Source organism: Phalacrocorax aristotelis, chromosome 8, assembly GCF_949628215.1.
Source record: "Phalacrocorax aristotelis chromosome 8, bGulAri2.1, whole genome shotgun sequence".
Classification (NCBI taxonomy): Eukaryota; Metazoa; Chordata; class Aves; order Suliformes; family Phalacrocoracidae; genus Phalacrocorax; species Phalacrocorax aristotelis.
The window spans coordinates 18,059,729-18,079,269 of record NC_134283.1 but is presented as its reverse complement, the minus strand read 5'-3'; the positions used below and the strand labels follow the sequence as shown (position 1 = coordinate 18,079,269).

Genomic DNA, 19,541 nt, shown 5'->3' with positions numbered 1-19,541 from the left:
AGATAGCTGAGCATGCTGTGAATGAGCTGGTACCAGTAGAGGCCATGGAGCAGTGTTGAAGAGGTGTCTAGTCCTGGGACCGGGAGCAGTGTTGGTCCGGCAGGTGCTCAGGCTGGTTGGTCCTGTTCCTTGGCACCTTCTTGCTTGGAATCACATCTCTGAGGTGGTGCGGCACTGCCTGGTGTCAGTGTGCTCTTGCTGCCTGATCCCTGAATGTGGTTCCATAGAAGAAATGGCTTTAATTTGTGATTTGGTGGTCTCACAGCACTCTTGCTACCTCCTGTGACAGGCTAGGCTGTCTGCTTTGGAGGAAGCTGCGCAGGGAAGTGTGGGGAATACCAGCCGTGCGAGGGGTCACTGCAAACATGGTCGCAGATCAGAGCCCAAAGAAAAGCAGGGGAGAGTAAATCAGAAAGATTCCAATAAAACATGTTAAACTAACTTGGAGGTTGCAGCCATGTAAGAGAATTCTATCACATAGCAGAAGATGAATTTCTAGAGACATCTGAGATTGCAAGAACAGAAAGAGTTTTGAGAAATGACTCAGTGGGCCCTCATGTTTGTTGTTTTCGGTTTGTTGTTGTGGTTTTGTTTTTTGTTTGTTTTCTTTTTTCTTCATGTCCCTTCTCTTGACTTATGTGCTCTTTGTGAACAGAAAAGAGTAATTTCTGATGTAGTGGGGCTGGGGGAGCACACAGACCAAGAACTAGTGTATTCTCATGTTCTTCAGGCAGCAGGAAGTACACAAGCCTCCTGTCACCAACCAATCTTTTAGATCCAGCTGGACATAATTTTTTCCAAACTGACACGTACTGTTTGTTGTAGCCTTTATTTGGTAAATTAGGTAAGGTTTTCTTTTCTAGAGGGACATGAAGCAAAACATGGGAGTTTTGTTATTGCCAAAGAAAAGAAGCTGCTGCTTGTAGTGGATCTTCTGATAACTGCAGTTTGGCAGATCTATTACTGATGGCAGTAACTGAGGAGGGAGAGGAAGGACACTTCTCCAGTCGTGGCAGTACCAAGTGCAACTGTTTTGTATTCTATTGAGTAATGATTTAATCTCTGACAGAGAAAAGCATCCTGTTAGTTTGATTTGTTTTGATTGGCTGTGAATACCAATCTTGAAAAAATTTAGATTAATGGATTCTTTTATCTATATTTTACTTGCGGAGAAAAAGAGTATCGAGGATTTCTTCTAGAGATCTGCTGAATTGCCCAAAAGTAAAGGGAGTAATTTAGAGACAGGGTCAACAGAGGATTTCATTCTTTACATTGAGGTGCATTTGCTTCAACTTAAATATATCTTTTAAAATACTACATCAGCTGATGTTACATTGACAGTGATGAAATCCTAAGGCAATAGAATATATAATGTTTTAAGTCAACTTCTGAAACCAGGGCACAGTGAGCCGAACTGTGACTGTTGGGTTTTACATAGTTATTTTTGTTGGCAGATTTCTCACTTTCCTTAAAATTAACTAGCTCATGTAGTACAGGGTGAGATCCCAGCCCTACATCTTTCTCTAGGCAATTCCATGGGCTCAGTGCTGACGTGGCTAGAAAGAGCCTTACTGGAGGTGTTGCCTATTTAAATGATTGAAGGCTGTAGACATTGATTTTAATTGAGACTTCAATATTACGCAAAATGTTCAAAAAAGTAATTTCCTAGTTATATTTTTCAATAGCAAGCTCAGTGTTGCTAGAGATTAAAATTGTATCAGGGTAGAAATGCAGGATAAAGCTACTGTATGTAGATGATTCTCATAAGTGGAACTTAGGGCACCTTTTGATGTAATAGCTGGTTGCATTTATCTGTCAAAATTAATACTAGCTGTATTAACTACTGGATGCTTAATGAGTTGATAACAGAAGAATGAACTATCTTTTATTACCTTAATTTTTCCCTTAGTACTCAATGGTATATTTTGCTTTTGCTGGCTCAGGTGCAGTTATTGTTGAAAAACACCTTTGATAAAACTGTTACAAATTAAAGCGTGGGACTTCACACATTCCGTATTTTTAAGTCTCATTGCTCTGTTTTTTGCTTTCCAGTGGCTGTTGAGGAATTGATATTTTATCAATTTTTGAGAACTTATACTTTTACAAATCAAAGTAAAAGAAGCTATATATTTAGCAAATGCCATGAGTCATGTGCCCTTTGGCAATATGACCAAATGTGACTTCTTTGGCATGACAGTCTAAATAGATTAGAATAGTTGAGAGTAGGATAGTTTGATGGATGGATATCCTTATGGTTTCTTTGATCAGGCGTTCTATGCGTCAAATGTGGAATGTCTTTATAATATGTGCTATTGGAACTGTGCAAGAGAGTGGTGACGGAAAGCCAATGTACCTAGATACAGTCACCATAAAGTTGTCTTGTGAAGGGGTGAACATTTTGGACTTTGCTTTTTTTATCCATGTGTATAACTGAAGAGACCAGAGAGGTAGCTGGCATTCCCCTCAGTAAATGTCTCTATACCTTAGGGTTTTTTTATAGCACTCACGTAGGATAACAACAGAGAGATCTGAGACAGTAATTTTAGCCTGTGGAGGAATCACACAAGTTATTACTCTTTGGTCTCTGTTTCACACATTATGTCCTTGTTTGATTGTCATGCTAAGTAAACCCATGAATGAGTTTTGCCTGACTTGTGTTAAAATCACCAAGTTTTGCCTAGCTTCAATCCAAGACTGTAAAGCAGATCAGGCTCAATCAAAACTTGATTCTGTCCGCTTGAGAAGTTCATGAATTTTTGTCAGAACTAATCTGTCATTTTTGCATAATTTTGCAAAAATCCTGAATGCTCATAATAGTTGTGTATCACTTTTACTTCTGGTTAAGTTTATGTAAGAGCTTATGATATTCTCTAAAATTTTCATAGTATTCTCCATGGATTATTCTGAATACATGAGCTTTTCCTTTTTCATGTAGTAATGTAATTAGGATGTCATGTGGATGTTTTAGTGCATTTGTATTTCCATGCATGCTCCTGATGCAAGATGATTTTGGTTGTTAAACATTTCTTCAATAAACATTTTGTGCATAATGAAATGCTACTGATCCTTTTGGTTTAGTATTGGTGTTTGTAATATAAGGGAAAAAATGAGTGTTAAGATAATAGATGGAAATTTTGTTTTCTTGGTTATAGATTCCTCCTTAGAAGATTTTGTTTGCTCAGAAGCTATGTACAAATGCTGTGGACTTTAATGTTGCTATTGACTAGCTCCTGTACCTTCCTGCAACTTGCCAAGCCATTGTACAAACATAAAAAATGGTTTATGCTTCCTTGTCTCAAAGCTCTTCTATAGGTACCATAGGTTGTTGAGGCCCACAACACTGTACCATAAAGTAAAAAATAAAATTGCCATTCCTTTCTTTTTAATTTTTAAAAATATTGATTAGCCATATAACTTAAATTCAAAGTGCAGAAAATATAGTTTGTTGTTATCATATGCACATATGATGTAAATAAGAGATCTGAAATGACACAAAATATTTCCTTGTATAGAATATGTCTTACCTGTTTGGTGTTTGATAGTCAATTGCAAAATATTGTTGTTTCCACTTCTGGCTTTTACTGAAGTTTTTAAGATTAAAAAAAGCAGCTTAAAAAATTAGGAAAAGATACAGAAAAGAAAAACTTGGATTAAATAAGTGGATGTAAAAAAACACACAAGCATCAAATAGTGTCAGAAAAAGGGACAGTTAAGAATTCATGGGCTTGTGTATAAAATTAGATTCTGGGGCAGTGCAAGTCAAGAGAATTTAGTCTCAATAAAATCATAGATGCAAGCAAAATGACAAGACTTGGAGTAAATGGTTTGTAACCCATGTCATCACATTTTGTTGCCTCGGTGTAAAGGCCAGAAACGCCTGTATTGTGTTTATGTGGGTATTTTGCACCCCATCAAGAGACGAAATGTTTAAAAAAGAAGAAATACAATTTTTATTCCACAAAGAATCCCCACCCACAAGTCGGGCAGAAGTGAAGTGCAGGGCAAGTGTGGTAACTGTTGCTGCATTTAATTTATTAAAAATATGTGTAATTAGTGAATAAGAAATACACTGCAAGTTAATGGTGTTAGTTCTGTAAGCCTGTGGAAATAACTTGACCTGATAACGCTATATGGTAACTGCCAGTGGCTAAATAATGTTTACATTTCTTTTAGGATCAGAGTCACACACAAGTTTCCCAGTATCGCCAGGATCACTCTCTGATTATGAGATCTATTGTCCATATGACTGACGCTGCTCATTCAGGAATTATGGCTCCTTCTCAGCTGACCACCATTAACCAGTCCCAGCTAAGTGCGCAGCTGGGGCTAAATTTAGGAGGCACTAATTTGCCACACACTTCTCCCTCCCCTCCTGCAAGTAAATCAGCCACTCCTTCCCCATCCAGCTCTATAAATGAAGAAGATGGAGATGAATCAAATAGAGTAAGTTATTCCATGCACTGTAGTGAGTAAGCTTTACAGGTCTATATGCTATATTTTCATGAATGTGGCAGTATCATCTCAGCTGCAATGTGGTAATAAAAATACATGTTACATTATAGTGGAATATGATTAATTTGCTTTTTAGCTTCTTTACTTAAGAAGTTTCCATAACAACTCCATAATAATAAGCATAAGAATATATATATGTATTTGGTCTAATACATTCATATTTCATTTCAGATTTTATAGATCTGGTAAATTTATTCACTCATCAACTTTGGACAGTTTTGTAATTTTGGCGTTCTCTGGAGTCATATAAAACAGATGCATTTAAATAGAAATAAAATAAGCTTCTTCTAATTGAAGGTTTAGTTAATTTACATTTTGCTTTAAATAAATCTGTTAGGAATATTTTATCAACAAAATAAAGCACAAATGTTGTACATTTAAAAGGCCTAGTTTAGACTTCCATGAAAGGTTTTCTCATTAAGTTAATGGAAATTGTGCATATAGAAATGGAAAGATCATTGTACAGGATCCTCAAAATATCGAAGTAAAATAACTATCATAGAAATATATTTAGAGCCACTTCATTCCCTTGTTGCAATAATCTGTACACAGTTCAACAAAAGAGGGTACAGGACACGAGGAGCACACAGGGACCAGAGTTACCTGTAGTCCTGGGTGTGCTGTTCTGGGGGTTCCCTGCCCCAGAGGTGAGAGGGAGACGTAGGTGCAGGGCTGGTGCCTGCCAATAACACAGAGCCTCCGGTGCTACTGCACAGGCCCCTGACCCTGCGCAAGGAGCGGCGGAGGCAGAGGGTGCAGGGTCACCTGTGGGTATTTGCTGCAGGTGGATAGAAACTACAGAGCTGCTTCTGCTTTTTGCCTGAAGGATGGGCTTTTTAACCCCTGAGCTGTGTCTAAGTTGACAGTCTAAGTCTGGGAATCAGGAAATGCCTCCAAGCTCTTGTCTTTTGAGTCTCTACTACTGAAATTACATCTTAATGGAAAAACATAGATTGCCCATTCAAAATATACCGTACTTTAAAGCTTAAAATTAGTGTTGGGGTGTACTTTTTCAGATCAAGCTCTGTAAGATTTGACTTCGAGCCACGCTTACAGTGAGTAGTAATTATTCATGCGTTTAGTTCCAGTAGATCTGATGAGATTAAGCTGAGACTAAGTACTATTTGGCAGGAGAAAGGCTTGCACAACAGGACTTTCCAAAATGTTGCCTACATAGTAGCTTTATCCATATATTATTAAGCCAGACTGTTAATAATTTTTTTGAAATAATCTGACTTATATCATTGTTATATTGACTGTTCTTTTCACTGTTTCTTAGGCTACTGGAGAAAAAAGAGCTGCCCCAGATTCTGGCAAAAAGCCCAAGACTCCAAAGAAGAAGAAAAAGAAAGATCCCAATGAGCCACAAAAGCCAGTGTCAGCATATGCCCTTTTCTTCAGGGATACACAAGCTGCAATTAAAGGGCAGAACCCAAATGCTACATTTGGAGAGGTTTCAAAAATAGTGGCATCTATGTGGGACAGTTTAGGAGAAGAACAAAAACAGGTAAAAAAACTGATGTATGGTTGTCTCACAAGAAGTAAAATAATATTCCTTGTAAAGAAACTCCTCCTGCCTCTGCTCTGAGTGGACTATGTTACTTGCTGATGTAGACCTCTTCCTCTGTAGAGCTCAGAAGCTACACTGATTTTTGAACTTGCTGAAGACCTGGCATCTAAAAAGCATTTTGCTGTAAGAGTCAGTAGGTAGTATTACATGGCTGTATTTGTCTTTAAATTTTAAAGGGAAGTTTGTAAAAAAGCTCAGGTGATATTGTCCAAATTCCCGTTAAGACCGTCTTTTGATTATTCCTATTTCAAAGGTCTTGTTTCCCATTAATTAGAAGTTAGAAGAGAAACAGGGAAGGTACAGCACATTTAGCATTTTCCATTGATCTGCCTTATGAATTTGTTACAAAGCATGTTGATTTCCAACCTTTGAAGCCAATCCTCAGTGCCTCATTACAATGTCGTGTGTGAAATGTTATCTCCAACTCAAACTTGGTACAGAATGATGAGTTTTGTTCTTCCTCGAGGGTTATTCTTCTTTCTATACACATGTAACTCCTACACAGGGATTGAAGGGAAAAATAAACTCTTTGAGGCTGTTTGCCTGTTGATACTCTAAGCAGCTCCCAGTAACAGTTAATGGAGGCTGCAATGGAAGAGTAGACTCCCAAGTAGGATGCTTTCTGGCAAGATATGAATTATACTTGTTTGTGAAATACATCTGGAAACTTTCAGTCTGATCTAACAGATAATGGTGAACATGATTTTAAAATGAACTTTAAATTTACTGATGATTAAAAATACAGATTAATTCACGTTTGCCTAACTGTTTTTGTTTAACTCAATGGGATTCTCTCATACTGGCTTTGGGGAAGGTGAACTGTCCAAGCTCTATGAACTGCCTTTTCTAAAGGTATATATTATATGTAGTTCAAATATTTGTTTTTTAAAAAATATTGCATAGGGCATAGGCTTTTTTTTTTTGCTATTTTATACTACTACAGATGATTTTTAGCATCTGAAATACTCAGCATTCTAATATCCCTGTTACTTAAAATCATTAAAATATCATTTCGTGGGAGTTAAGGTGTACATAGGTAGCCTTGTCAAACAGTTGGCTGCTCTAGCAGCTATTTTATTCACAATAAATCAACATAAATTGTGGTGCAAGTGCAGCGAGTAGACCTGAAAGTCTGTAATCACCTGCAAGAATATTGAGATCTTTCAGGGAAGAAAAAGCAAACCTAATGGTAGAGTGTTTTCAGTTGTTTTTGGTCTTTTTTGTTGTTGTTGTATCTTTGCAAGTGATTTTGAGAGCATTCTGGCAAAAACGTCTTAATATTGAAGTTGATGAAACTGTGGTCTTTTTTAATAGGTATATAAAAGAAAAACTGAAGCTGCCAAAAAAGAATACCTAAAGGCACTTGCTGCCTATAGAGCAAGCCTTGTTTCTAAGGTAAGCCTAATAATGCCTTCAATGTAATGCAAGTTAGATTTTGGCAATGGTGTTTAAACGGGGGTGGGTGTTACGCAAAATAAAAGTAGAATCCTAGAATTTCTGTAATACAGCTAGACAAGATGATGTGCTGCTGCTTGACCCTGCTTAGTCTCTGGGGCAAAAAAAAAAAAAAGTCATCTCTCTAATGGCACAGTAACGATTACCAAACAGTAACTTTTTAAATGTACATCTTCCTTTATCTATGGAGGCAAAATAATGCACTTCACTACAAAAAGTAAAATTCAGTCATGAAAAATATACTGACCTTTTGACATTAACATTTGCAAGCTATTTGCAGAGTTTTGTTTTTTCCTCAAGTGCTACTTCTCAAAAGACAGACTTGGTTTGCATGGAGCTGGAGAGCAGTTATTGTATGACAAAGCTTAAGTATTTCTTGCAGGTGGTGGTGGGGGAACGCATGGTGGCTCTGACTTTGGAGACTACTTACAAATGGACTAGCCGGTAGTGAGCCACATGGAGTATTTTAGCAGATCCCAAGTTTAAACAGAACTCATGAAGAAAACAAAGTTCCACTGTCTTATTTGAGAATTTACCTTTCTAACCGGCAGAACTACACTGGTTGTAGATCTGTTGCATCTGAATACCATAAATGGAAGCATGATTATGGACATCTAAAATATGGGTGAAAATTAATCAAGGTGGTTATTTCTCTAATAGTATTTCATAAAGATCAATTACAAAAATATCTTTGATCACAAGAAAGCAACAGAAGCACATGATGATATCTAACTCCTGAGAATACTTATTTGAATGTACAACTGTGGAGCATTAGTAACTCACACTGAAAGCTGCTGTGTATTTTAATTAAATGCTTAGAAATACAACAGCAGAAATACAACAGATATTTAAAGCCACAAGATTTCTTCTGTGTTGAGAAGCTGTGTTCTTCTGTTGTCTCTAGGACTTAGATAATATTCTCAAAGCCTTTCGTATTCCAATGCTAAGTTCAATGGCAGCTACAATTGTAAATGTCTTTGAGGGAATTTAGGAATTTTTTTGTCAATCCTAAGTTGCCTTTTATCACAAATCATATCTTCTCCTCAAATCCATGGGACCTGGGCTGCCAAGAAACTTGTGGGAAGACTGAGTGGAAATTACATCCTAAGGCCAGAATTCATCTCCCTGAACTTAAGACATCCTTGCTGAAGCTTTTGTGAAGAACCGCAACAAGCAAATTAAAAAAGTTGTCTGAGAAGTTTCATTATTTTGTCCACTACTCTTATGCCATGATAGCTGGTGCAGGGTGATATGCTTCTGCTCAGATTTGTCTCCCAAATAACACGTTTTTTTTGAAAACATGTAAATACAGAAAGTGTTAGGCCCTCTTTAGCTCTATCAGCCACACTAAGTATGTGACACCTGTGACTTCCTGGTGTTGAGCAAGTGCACAAGTTAGTTTTTTGTCCAAGTAAGAACTGGAGGTACCATGTACAGAGACAGATGAATAGGTGATGTAATGGATCAGTGGATCAGTGATCTTTTTCAGATTGCTGATTGGTCTTTTCTGATAGAAAACAAAAGACAAAAAAGTGTCCCTGAGTAGCTGTGACTTTTATTTCCATGTAAACAGTAACAATGTTTTTTCTGTTAAAAATACAATGATTTTCTTTTCCAAACACAGGCTGCTGCAGAATCCGCTGAGGCCCAGACAATTCGTTCTGTTCAGCAAACGTTGGCATCTACAAATTTGTCTTCCTCCCTTATTCTGAATACTTCTCTTTCTCAACACGCAACAGTATCGGCATCTCCTCAAACTCTTCAGCAGTCCCTTCCCAGGGCAATTGCTCCAAAACCTTTAACCATGAGACTGCCAATGAATCAGATTGTAGCTTCTGTTACCATTGCACCAAACATGCCAACAAACATTGCAGGTCCCTTGATAAGCTCTATGGGAACAAATATGGTGGCAACACCATCTTCATCTCAAGTCAGTCCCTCAATGCAAAGCCAGCAGCACCAGATACAGCAGCTCCAGCAGCAACAGATGCAGCAGATGCAACAGCAGCAACTACATCAGCATCAAATGCATCAGCAAATACAACAACAAATGCAACAACAGCATTTTCAGCACCACATGCAGCAACACTTGCAGCAGCAGCATCTTCAGCAGCAAATTAATCAACAGCAAATGCAACAGCAACTGCAGCACATACAGCTTCAGCAAATGCAGCAGCAGCAAATGCAGCATATGCAACACCAGTCACAGCCTTCTCCTCAGCAGCATTCTCCGGTAGCTTCTCAGATCACTTCTCCTATCCCTGCCATTGGGAGCCCTCAGCCAGCAGCACCTCAGCAGCACCAGTCACAAATACAGTCTCAGACACAGACTCAAGTATTATCACAGGTCAGTATTTTCTGAAGATAAATTATCTTGCAACATGGCTTTTTGTTGATGGAGGGGGTAGGGGTAAACCATGTTTGGCTGAAAACTGTAAATTTTTGATGGTAGTTATGCAGGGATGCATAACAGATCAAATGATCCTCTAAAGTGTCTATTAGATAGGCAATAAAGAACTACAATGTAGCTGTGTATCATTTAGCTGACTATAAATCATTTTGTTTAAAAAAAAAATCTGTGCTCTTTTTCATGTGATGCCTTTTAATTTATTTAAGCTTTACCTGCAATATGTGAATCAAATGGCCTAATAAATACTTGGACCTTATGACTGCAAAATGGCCTTTCAGAGTTATATGATATAACCCTTCTTTCTCTAAAAGTGAATAATGCACTTCAAGGCAGTATGAACTCATGGAGCCCTTAAAGCACAGTTGTAACTACCTGTAACATGATGATTGGATTTCATACAATCAATCTTGTATGACATGGTTTAGTTGATGGCATTTTTTGTCATGAAAAAAATAGAGTAAATCACAGATTTTTGCCAAAGCTCTTAATTTTTTCTTCTAAATGTCTTCAGAAAAACAAATGCAAGTAACTGAACTGAAACATTTGACCCAACCTTTCACTTCATTTCTCAAAAAAAACCTGCCATAGTTTGTAAGAAAATATATATTGACATTTACCCTCTTACATTAATTCCAATTACAGAACAAATGTGAATATTATATTCTGTGTCAAAGTGATGAGTTTCAGATTTAATACACTGTATTTTTAAAAGGAAAATGCACTTAAATAAAACTGTTATTACAGAAAGCTAAGATGAAAAATGCAAGAGTTTTTAATACACTGTAAAACCAGTAGAATATTTAAATGAAACTCCACAATCGAATAATCAGTGTAAATATTTTCTTTAAAAGTTGTATGTTTTCATATCATGCGTTGTAAAGTTTTCATAAATGAGGCTTTAATGTAAACACTGGTAACATGAATTATTAATTGCTACATTGCTTATTGTGTTTTTATGCTGTTTTATACTTTTTTATGAGTTATGATAGCAGCAATTAAGTTGTTTGTATTTTGCTTATCTAAAATAAATGCTTTTATCTTGCTATAGAATAAACATGTTTCAGTAAAGCTGATGGTCTTTGATACAAAAACCAGAAATGTTGCCTTATGAAAACACTTTCATGGAAAATCTATTTAACTTTGGGTTTTTATTTTATCAAACATACTGAGTAAACAGGTACCAATTGCAACCAAGTGTGTGATCAGCTCTTCTGCCCATAAAGATCTGCTGCTGAAGAGTCACGTACAACTTTTCTGAGGTTTCTACGCCTTACTTCAGAGAGAAAAAGCAGGTGGCAGAGTTACAAAGCATTCGTGCTACCCCATGTTACATTTATCCACAGGAACAGGACAGCAAACCTCTCAGCAGCAGTGTTCAGAGAGAGATGCAAATAAGCACAAATTGTGGTTTTCTTTGTATCTTTGAGTTTCAGATGCAAATGCAAGGAACTGCCATGGGCTTCTCACGTATAAGCCCTTAACTCTAATCCTGAGTTGTCTGATCTATACTTTATCATAAAAGTAGGATGTGACATAGGAGGGGTGGAGAGGGCAGGTATTTCATGTGAAGGATGTGGAAACATTCACATCCAATGTGTTGTCAGGATATAAGTGCTGTTTATACATTTTTACTCTTGATAGAGAGGAGAAATCCTTTATTTTCTTCTTTCCCTTCTTTGTCTGCAGTAGCTGTACTGCGAGTGCAGTCTGACCACTATCCCCAGTTGTCTTGCATGATTAATTACAGCATCTGTCCTGTCAGAAGCTATAATGAAGAGGTCTTGATAAAAATTGCAAATTACCACTGGCAATAATCTTAAACTGCTTATGATAAAATGAAAATTAAAAACAGCAAGTGTCAAACCTGAGCAGAATCCTAATCCTGTTTGAGACTGTGTCCATAGCTACCATATGCAGGCCACAACCAAAAAATAATGGAATATAGATCCCTGAAAAGTTGCAGCCAGACTTGAAGGAAGAGGTACTATACCGTGTGAGTTTATTAATAATGAATTCAGTTTTCAATATTTCATCATCCTCAGGTACTCTGTTTATTATGTACAAATATTGAACAGCAAGAGATTCTAATTATAAATTTATAGATTTCTTGAAGCAGGAAAAATCTTGTATAAATTGAAGCTTTTCATAATAAGTGTTCGTTGACAGCTACCCATGCTCATAATAGCCTTAGTATGTTATCTAATAATGTCTGGGACGGTGGATGTTTATTCCAAGCGCAAGGAAGCCTGCCTGCTTTAGAAACGGCACAGCAGACGCGGTCGGGAGAGGTTTTTCTCTCTGTCGGTTTTAACCAATGTTACATAACAAAGGGAACCATTTTATAGTCGTTTTGAAACCTTTAGACAAATGTTTTCAGAAATAATTGCTAAACTGCATGTGACACTAATTGTGTATTAGTTCTGTAATTGTCATTTTGAAGACCTATGAAGTATCATTGGAAAAATGTCACTAGTGATAAGAGTTAATTAGAACTGAAGTCTGTTTTCAACTATTTGCAGTGAGAAGCAGGTGTTATTACACTCATTAAATGATTTCATAAATCCTGGGTTTTATCACATTTGATTAAGAGCTGCTGAACTACTGATGGTCAATTCCAGGAAAAATAGTTTTAATTACTGCAGCTAAAAAAACCAAATCATCAAGCAGGACTGTACATTTTAAATATCAAAATTTGAATCTTGAAAAACTGGAGCATCCCCCTGCTTGCTACCAAATTATATTTTACATTACCCACAGTAGCATATTGCAGAACATCTTGTGTTTCAAACTGTGCACGTGGTGTTCATATTCCCTAAGTCTGAGTAACTGCTATCATAGGTCATAAACAAAACTGTAAACTTAAATCACTTAATATGCAATTTATACTGGAAAAATGCAGTATCCATATGATTTCAGTGTCGTGCATAGTTTAAAGAATGTATTCCTTCATATCATTTACAAGCACTTAACTGCTCCCTTCTTTTCCCGAGGTTTCAGATGCTTTATCACCCCAGTTAACCACATTCCACTTTCACATTAACCCAGGTTGACACACGATGAAAGAACATAAGGAGGTTTAATTTTTAGCTGACACAGGGTCATTAGTTTCTAACTTAGAGAACAAAGGCTTTAAATACCTCTATGCAACTTAATGTCAATTTTATATTATCACCTGACCGTTGTGGTTGGCAGGACAGATGGATTAAATATCTCGAGTTTAACCAGAAGTCTTGCGCTGACTTTTTTCAATGGGGGTTGTCTACTTGAATGGCTCCTTTTCCATTTCTCACTTCATGGAGTATTTTTCAGCACTGGACTTCATTCTAACCTTTCCCTCCCCCCTTTGTTTGGCTTTTGTTTTGCGACAGCTGTTATTATAGTTTTTGGTCAGCTGTGATTGCTAGAGGCAAAATAGGACCAGATGGTGTTTTGCTATGCATGAATGGCGAGTTAGAGGAGTTTAGATTGAATAGGCCAAGTTTGAATGGTGTCTATGCACCACCTGCCCTCTTCAGCAGCAGCATACACATCGTAAGAGCATGATCTGTCTCAGACCTACTAGAATTGGATGGGAATGGAGAGAGCGTCGTTGGATTTTCTCCATATTTATTGATCTTCCATGCACTAACAGCATAATGCAGTACACAGTCAATTTGAGTTAATTGGATATGACACAGCATGTACATGTAATCTATCACTGTAGTCTCCCAGTACACTTTAGGTTTTGTTGCCACAAGAACATGCAGTATTAGCCTGCATTAATAGGCTAAGTGGACGGAAGTAAGACAGGATCATTTTGGGGCCTGATTTAACAAAATATACTCTAGTTTTAAAATTATACCCTTGAAACTGCCAGAGATGCAGTTAAATGTGGAGATTTTGGATTTGATAGACTGGACTGAGTGTTTTGGCACAGAACAAAATATACCTCATTCCCATACTTTTCTGAGAGGTTTGCCAGTGAAATTTAAATGAACAGTTGACTAAAAGTAGGGAGCAGCACCAGTAATGATGAGTCAGTGCTGTTCAGAAAGGGACATGGGTTTATGTGGAGGAATTTACTTTGTAGCAGAAGGGATATTATATTAAGCAAATTCTTATTACCAGCCCCTAAACCGCAGAAATTAGAACCAGGCATCCAGATTGGGTTTAGAGTAGCAAAGGGCTGCTATGGTATCCTAAAACTGGTCACAGAGGTAGAATTTAAATGTTACAGAAATTTAAGATCTGTTGTATCCTGCATTAAGGTTGACTGAAAGACATTGCTTATGCAAGGGTTGTGTCTGGATGTTATGGAAAAAATACATATTAACAAATAATAAAATATATAACAGTAGCATATAATACATAAATTACTTTAATTGTTACAGCAGTGGGATATTTAAAAGCCTACTTACGCATGTAACTGGGGGTTGTGATCATGCTCTGCCTAAGTTGGCAGGAGCTGCTCATTCGGTGTCTTTGTCTGTGGTGTCAGGTAGCCGAGTGAGCTACTTTATTATGAAAATTGCATTCAGCTGAAAAAAATGCTAAATATTTTCAAGTGCCTGTGGGAAAATCTAGGTTTGTATTAAAGGATTTGGTTCTTAAAGTCACCAAGAAGTTAATGCTTCTCAGGTGCATCCGAGGGAGAGAATTTTCTATTATAATACAAAAGTCTTTCAGAAGAGAATGTATTGCTTTGAATGAGCTGTTCTGACACTTCAGTAGGCTACGCTGGAGATTTATAATGTACCCTGTTTATCTCAGCTAAAAAGTAGAAGTGGTATTTTAAATAGAGGGTTTTGACTAAGTTCTTGGAGCATTAACATCTTCAGCCCCTACACAAACCAAAGTAGCGCAGTTTTCTCACAAGGTTTGAAATTAAATTTCTTCTAATCTTCTAGGTAAAAAAAAAGTTGAAAGGATAATTATACTTGATGTAGTGTAGTTATATGGGCACTTCCTACAGGTATAATTTATTTTCCGTCCCCAGTAAGAATATCTTTATTGATGCAGCCACCTTTGGTCTGTTATTTTCTCCAAACTGGAGTTGTTACATTACTTTAACTCTGCTGCTCTAATTGAAACAGGCTTTGATCCAGCAAATCACTTAAAATGAGTAGATAATTCATGTATATAAGTAGTTATTTCATTAAAGTGACTACTCATATGCTCCATTATACAGTTGCTCAAATGCTTTCATAGATCAGGGCTCTAACTGCAAAACGTTGTATTTGTTTTCCAAACAATTCCAAGTGGCGATAATAAGAATAATCAGAACCTAAAAGTAACATAACCTAACTTATATTTTCTGCATTTTGGTTTATTAAATTCTATTCTAAACAAGTCACAGGTATCTAACCTTTGTGCTGGTTCAGTGACTGTGCATCATCATAAAATGTGTAAAGAATTAACCACCTGACTGGTGATTTTTATAGTCAGTCATTTAGATGGGTTTCTGCTGCACAGGTCTGAAAACCAGTACCTGGATCAGCAGTCACAGCTCTTGACTAGCAGATGCCTGGACCAAATATTTGTATTTACAAAACAGAGAGTAAATGCAGGCAAACAAAGCACCATTATACGTACTGGCAATATTTGTGAAACCTAAAGGGTATAGTTACTGCAGGCTCGTTTGTTTTTAATGCTATATCCCATAGTGTACTGAAAAAACCTATACACATTGCATTAGCATAAAGTACATAGATAATAAATTCCACATGTTATACTTTTCTCACTGGTGGTTATAGGTGCTTAATTCTGGAATTGGTTTTGGTGTTCCACGAATCATGAGAATTGACCATACAGCATGGATATTTAAAAAATAAATAGCCATACCATTGCTTAATTTCTTTCCTGTTTCTAATTTTGGAAGTGCTGAAAATCATAGGTCACTTTTGAAAATTTTGCTGTATCAGCTGTTGATCAGGATTCTCACTGCTGCACTGATGAATGTACGTATGTCTGTATATGTAAGTATAAATGGGTAGTAGCAAGCAATCCATGTAAGTACTCCAGCCTTACACAAAAGTGCCCTTAGCATGGGGTAGTGAGCGTTTTGGTATTGATCTCAGCGATGTGGGGCCAAACAGCTGGGGAGCTGCACTGTGGCATCAACCAAATCATATTCCCCATTCTTCCCAGCTTCTTCCCCCTTTTCCTATTGTCCCTTTCCGCATTCCTCTCTGCTCTGCTAATCACAGTAGCAGCCAGGGCTTACTTGCCCCATGCTAGCTCTTGTACCCTGCTTCTACCTGCTCACCACCTATGGAAAGCACCTCCTGAAGAGCTCCTCTTTCAAACCCTTTTCTTGTTCCTCCTATTCCTGATGATCACAAGGAAACAAATAAATAGTCCCCATAAATGACACATATTTGTTTACATAAAGAGGTGTCCAGATGTGTGCACTTAATTTTATGTAGAAAATGTCCAAAATATATGTGAAAATGAGACATGTATTTCGGGACTTTTTGGGTAATATTCTAGGTGCATTGCAGCACGGGCAGCCAAAGGATTTGGTTACAGCTTAGCATACTGTGGCACTGCCAGAATATAGATGAAGCTAGTGTTACTGAATCATCCTTGTATAAACAGACTTTCTCCCTTATAATATTGTGGCAGATAAATCTATAAGTGTTTTGGTCTTTTACAGCAGATAGCATGTTATGGCAGATCTTCAGCTCCTGGTGGAATACACATAATTCCAAATGTCAATTTAGAGATACTTCTGTTTCTGTAAGCAAAGAGCAGCCTCTCTTTTTTTCTTCCTTTCTTTTTAATCCCAATGCAAATGAAATCCTTATCCATCACTTCAGAAAACAGCCAGAGCTTGCTAACAGTCTTGGACAAATGAAACATCTGTGAACAAAAATAGTAATAAAAATGTAATATTCTCACATTCACTTCTGTTGAAGTCTGCTGAAGCTGTACCTGGTTTTAAACACAAGGCTGAGTTTGTTCTGATTATTTCTTTCCATTTTCAAAGCTGCTGATCAGCAAAAATTAATTGATACATGATTCTGCATTTCTGCCAGTTCAGCTGCAGATCCCCGTTGGGAATCTGTGCCAGGCCTGGTACCCGCAGCACAGCTGATGGACACGGCAGGCAGTGAGTGCGAGTCCATCAGCACGGGCTCCGTTCCGTTCTCATCTCATTTCACATCATCTTAGTGTTAAAAGTCAATGCAAAATATAACTGATAATTTCAAAGGGAGGAAGATCAGCCAGTTGCGGACCACTGCATCTTGGCCCTGTCGCCATCGGTTGTGTAACTGTAGTCACTTTAGTGGGGCAGGAGATCGCTTCTATGGCATTAGGCCAAATTCTCTGCATAAGCAACTCCACTGATCATTGGACTATTAAAACTGAAAACCAGCTTTGCAGTGTACTCAGGGCTAAATAAGAGGTCGTGAAGCCAGTAGAAATAATCCCAGTGATTTCAGGGGACTTTGGACCAGGGTTTAGGTGAAGATGGGCACAAAAATGCAGCCGTTATGAGCATGCTTGTAATTTTTTCAAACGATGTAGGAATAATTCCTGCAGAAAGAGAGATAATTCGAAGGAGAGGGAGGAACAGCAATTTTCCTCCTGAACTGAGAAAATGAAAACTGTTGGGTATGTGTTGCTATCACAGCAAAGTGTTTTTATGCAGGATCAATGCTTCAGCATGTAAACAACTTGCACTGAAATCTGCAAAGTGACTGTGCAGAGCATCTGGGAAAATATTCGTTATTTAAATGCATTAAGAAAATGATAATGTTATTTGACTTTGGTTAATCAATAACAGAGGGGAATTGTAACACTTTAGCTTGATTAACCTTCTGCTGTACAGCACAAAGTCAATGAAATCAGAAATACTTTGTTCTTTTTTAAAATTTGCATAAATTATAGTGGGGCTTCATTTCTCGGAGTGTGGGTTTTTTGCCCTATCACTATCTGTATATTTTATCTGAAGTTTGTTTGTTGCTTTAGAACAACGTATTTCTCCTCTGTAGACAAAATACGTACTTTGTTCAATTCCTTACTTGAGGTCAAATTCTCTTGAGAGGAACAAGTGCAGGTTGTGTAGCTGTCAAAAGAGGGTTTAGTGCTTGACCCTAAGAAGCATTCAAAGCCCTGATCTCTCCTTTTTTTATTGCTTTTCATGTTCATTGTTTGTACTTTATACTTAAGAAGGGGCCTCTGCAGAGGGGAAAGCCCCTGCTTTGGTATGCACAGCTAGTAGCCTTCTACTGAAACACCTCAAAAGCTTTTCATGGCAAGAATTTGGAAACCACTGCTCTGTGTCAACCTCTGGTGCATAACCATACCCGCACATGGAGGGGTTGGGGCAGGATGTGGTGGTGCACGTGCCGAACTGAGCCCAGGGAGGGCTGGGTGGAGGTGAAGTCAGGGATTCAGGGCATATGCATAAATGTTCTTGCATTAAAGTACTGGAGGTATGTAGGCTTGGGTGCAATGAAGCAGGAGTGTGAATCCAAAAGGGTGAGCTGCTGAATTAATGTAGTTTAGAAGAAGATACAGACAATAACTCTTTCACTGGATGCTCACTGAAAAGTTGATACAGTTTTACAGATCTGTGCTCAAACAGAAGTTGTCTTACATTCTCTACAGATGGTGTTTATATACTGTACAAAAACTCAGTGTTAGAAATGACCATAAAAACCCCAAGATTTTGTATAATTATTCACAATTACTATTGTGCAATTGGAAAGTGTAAGTATTATATTACATTTTATTTTATGGAACTACATTGCAATTATACTTGGTAATAACTGTTAACAGTATGAGGCGCCTTATCTGTACAAAATGCAAAATACTTGTAGTATTCCTAACTGAGCATGAGTTTTGGCTAACATACAAATGTAGTAAAGGTGGATTTCAAGATCTTTCCATCCCAGTTGGCAAGACTGTTGGCCTTATCTTTTTTATCTCAGGTAGTAACTCACAGTTCTCCAGGGCCATTCCAAGGGGGCCAGGAGCACAAGAGGCCCAAGCAAACAGATGGACTGAGATAACATGAGCCCAGGCGGCAGAGGAAGGTCACCTCTTTGGAGAGTTACACAATTCTTGTGCAAGCCTGTCTGTGGCACAGTCATGGCTTTCACGTGGGGTCATTTCAGGTGCTGCCAGGTGGGAGGGTGGGGACCGCACAAGCCCTCCCTTCTGCTGGTAAAGGTGTGAAATGGAAGTAATCTTAGAAAAAGGAAATTACTAGATATTTTCTTTTCTACATATATTGGGATAGACTACATATACTATGTATCCTGGGATAATCTGCACCCTTAAGAAACCCTAAAAAGAAGCAGTTGCTGCCCTACTCTGAGCAGAGACTCCAAATAAGCATTTGTATGGCGAAGCACGATTTTAATTACACAGATATTCAGCCAACCTCTGGGAGCCAAGGAAGTGCCAGGGTACGTGAGAACTTTGTATCAGCATCATCTGGTTCAGCAAACCAGAAGCATTTCACATGGGTACTGTCTCAACAGAGAACACAGGCAAATAAAAGTTGAATAAGTCAAGAAACCATATAAAGAAGAAATTAAATACCTTTCAGGTTCTTTGACAGTACCAAAAAAAGATTTTTTTTTCCTCTTAAAATTATGGACT

At 37.7% G+C, this 19,541-nt stretch overlaps 1 protein-coding gene across 2 annotated transcripts in view; it reads left to right on the top strand.

Moving 5' to 3' along the window:
• TOX3 (TOX high mobility group box family member 3) overlaps window positions 1–11,017 on the top strand; it is an 82,579-nt gene extending 71,562 nt beyond the window's left edge. For both annotated transcript variants that reach the window (XM_075101595.1, XM_075101594.1), the window contains exons 4-7: window positions 4,174–4,443; window positions 5,792–6,019; window positions 7,397–7,477; window positions 9,162–11,017. In XM_075101595.1, the coding sequence (XP_074957696.1) occupies window positions 4,174–4,443; window positions 5,792–6,019; window positions 7,397–7,477; window positions 9,162–9,899 (1,317 nt within the window). In that variant the 3' untranslated portion in view covers window positions 9,900–11,017. The remainder of the gene's footprint in view (window positions 1–4,173; window positions 4,444–5,791; window positions 6,020–7,396; window positions 7,478–9,161) is intronic.
• Window positions 11,018–19,541: the final 8,524 nt, after the last annotated feature.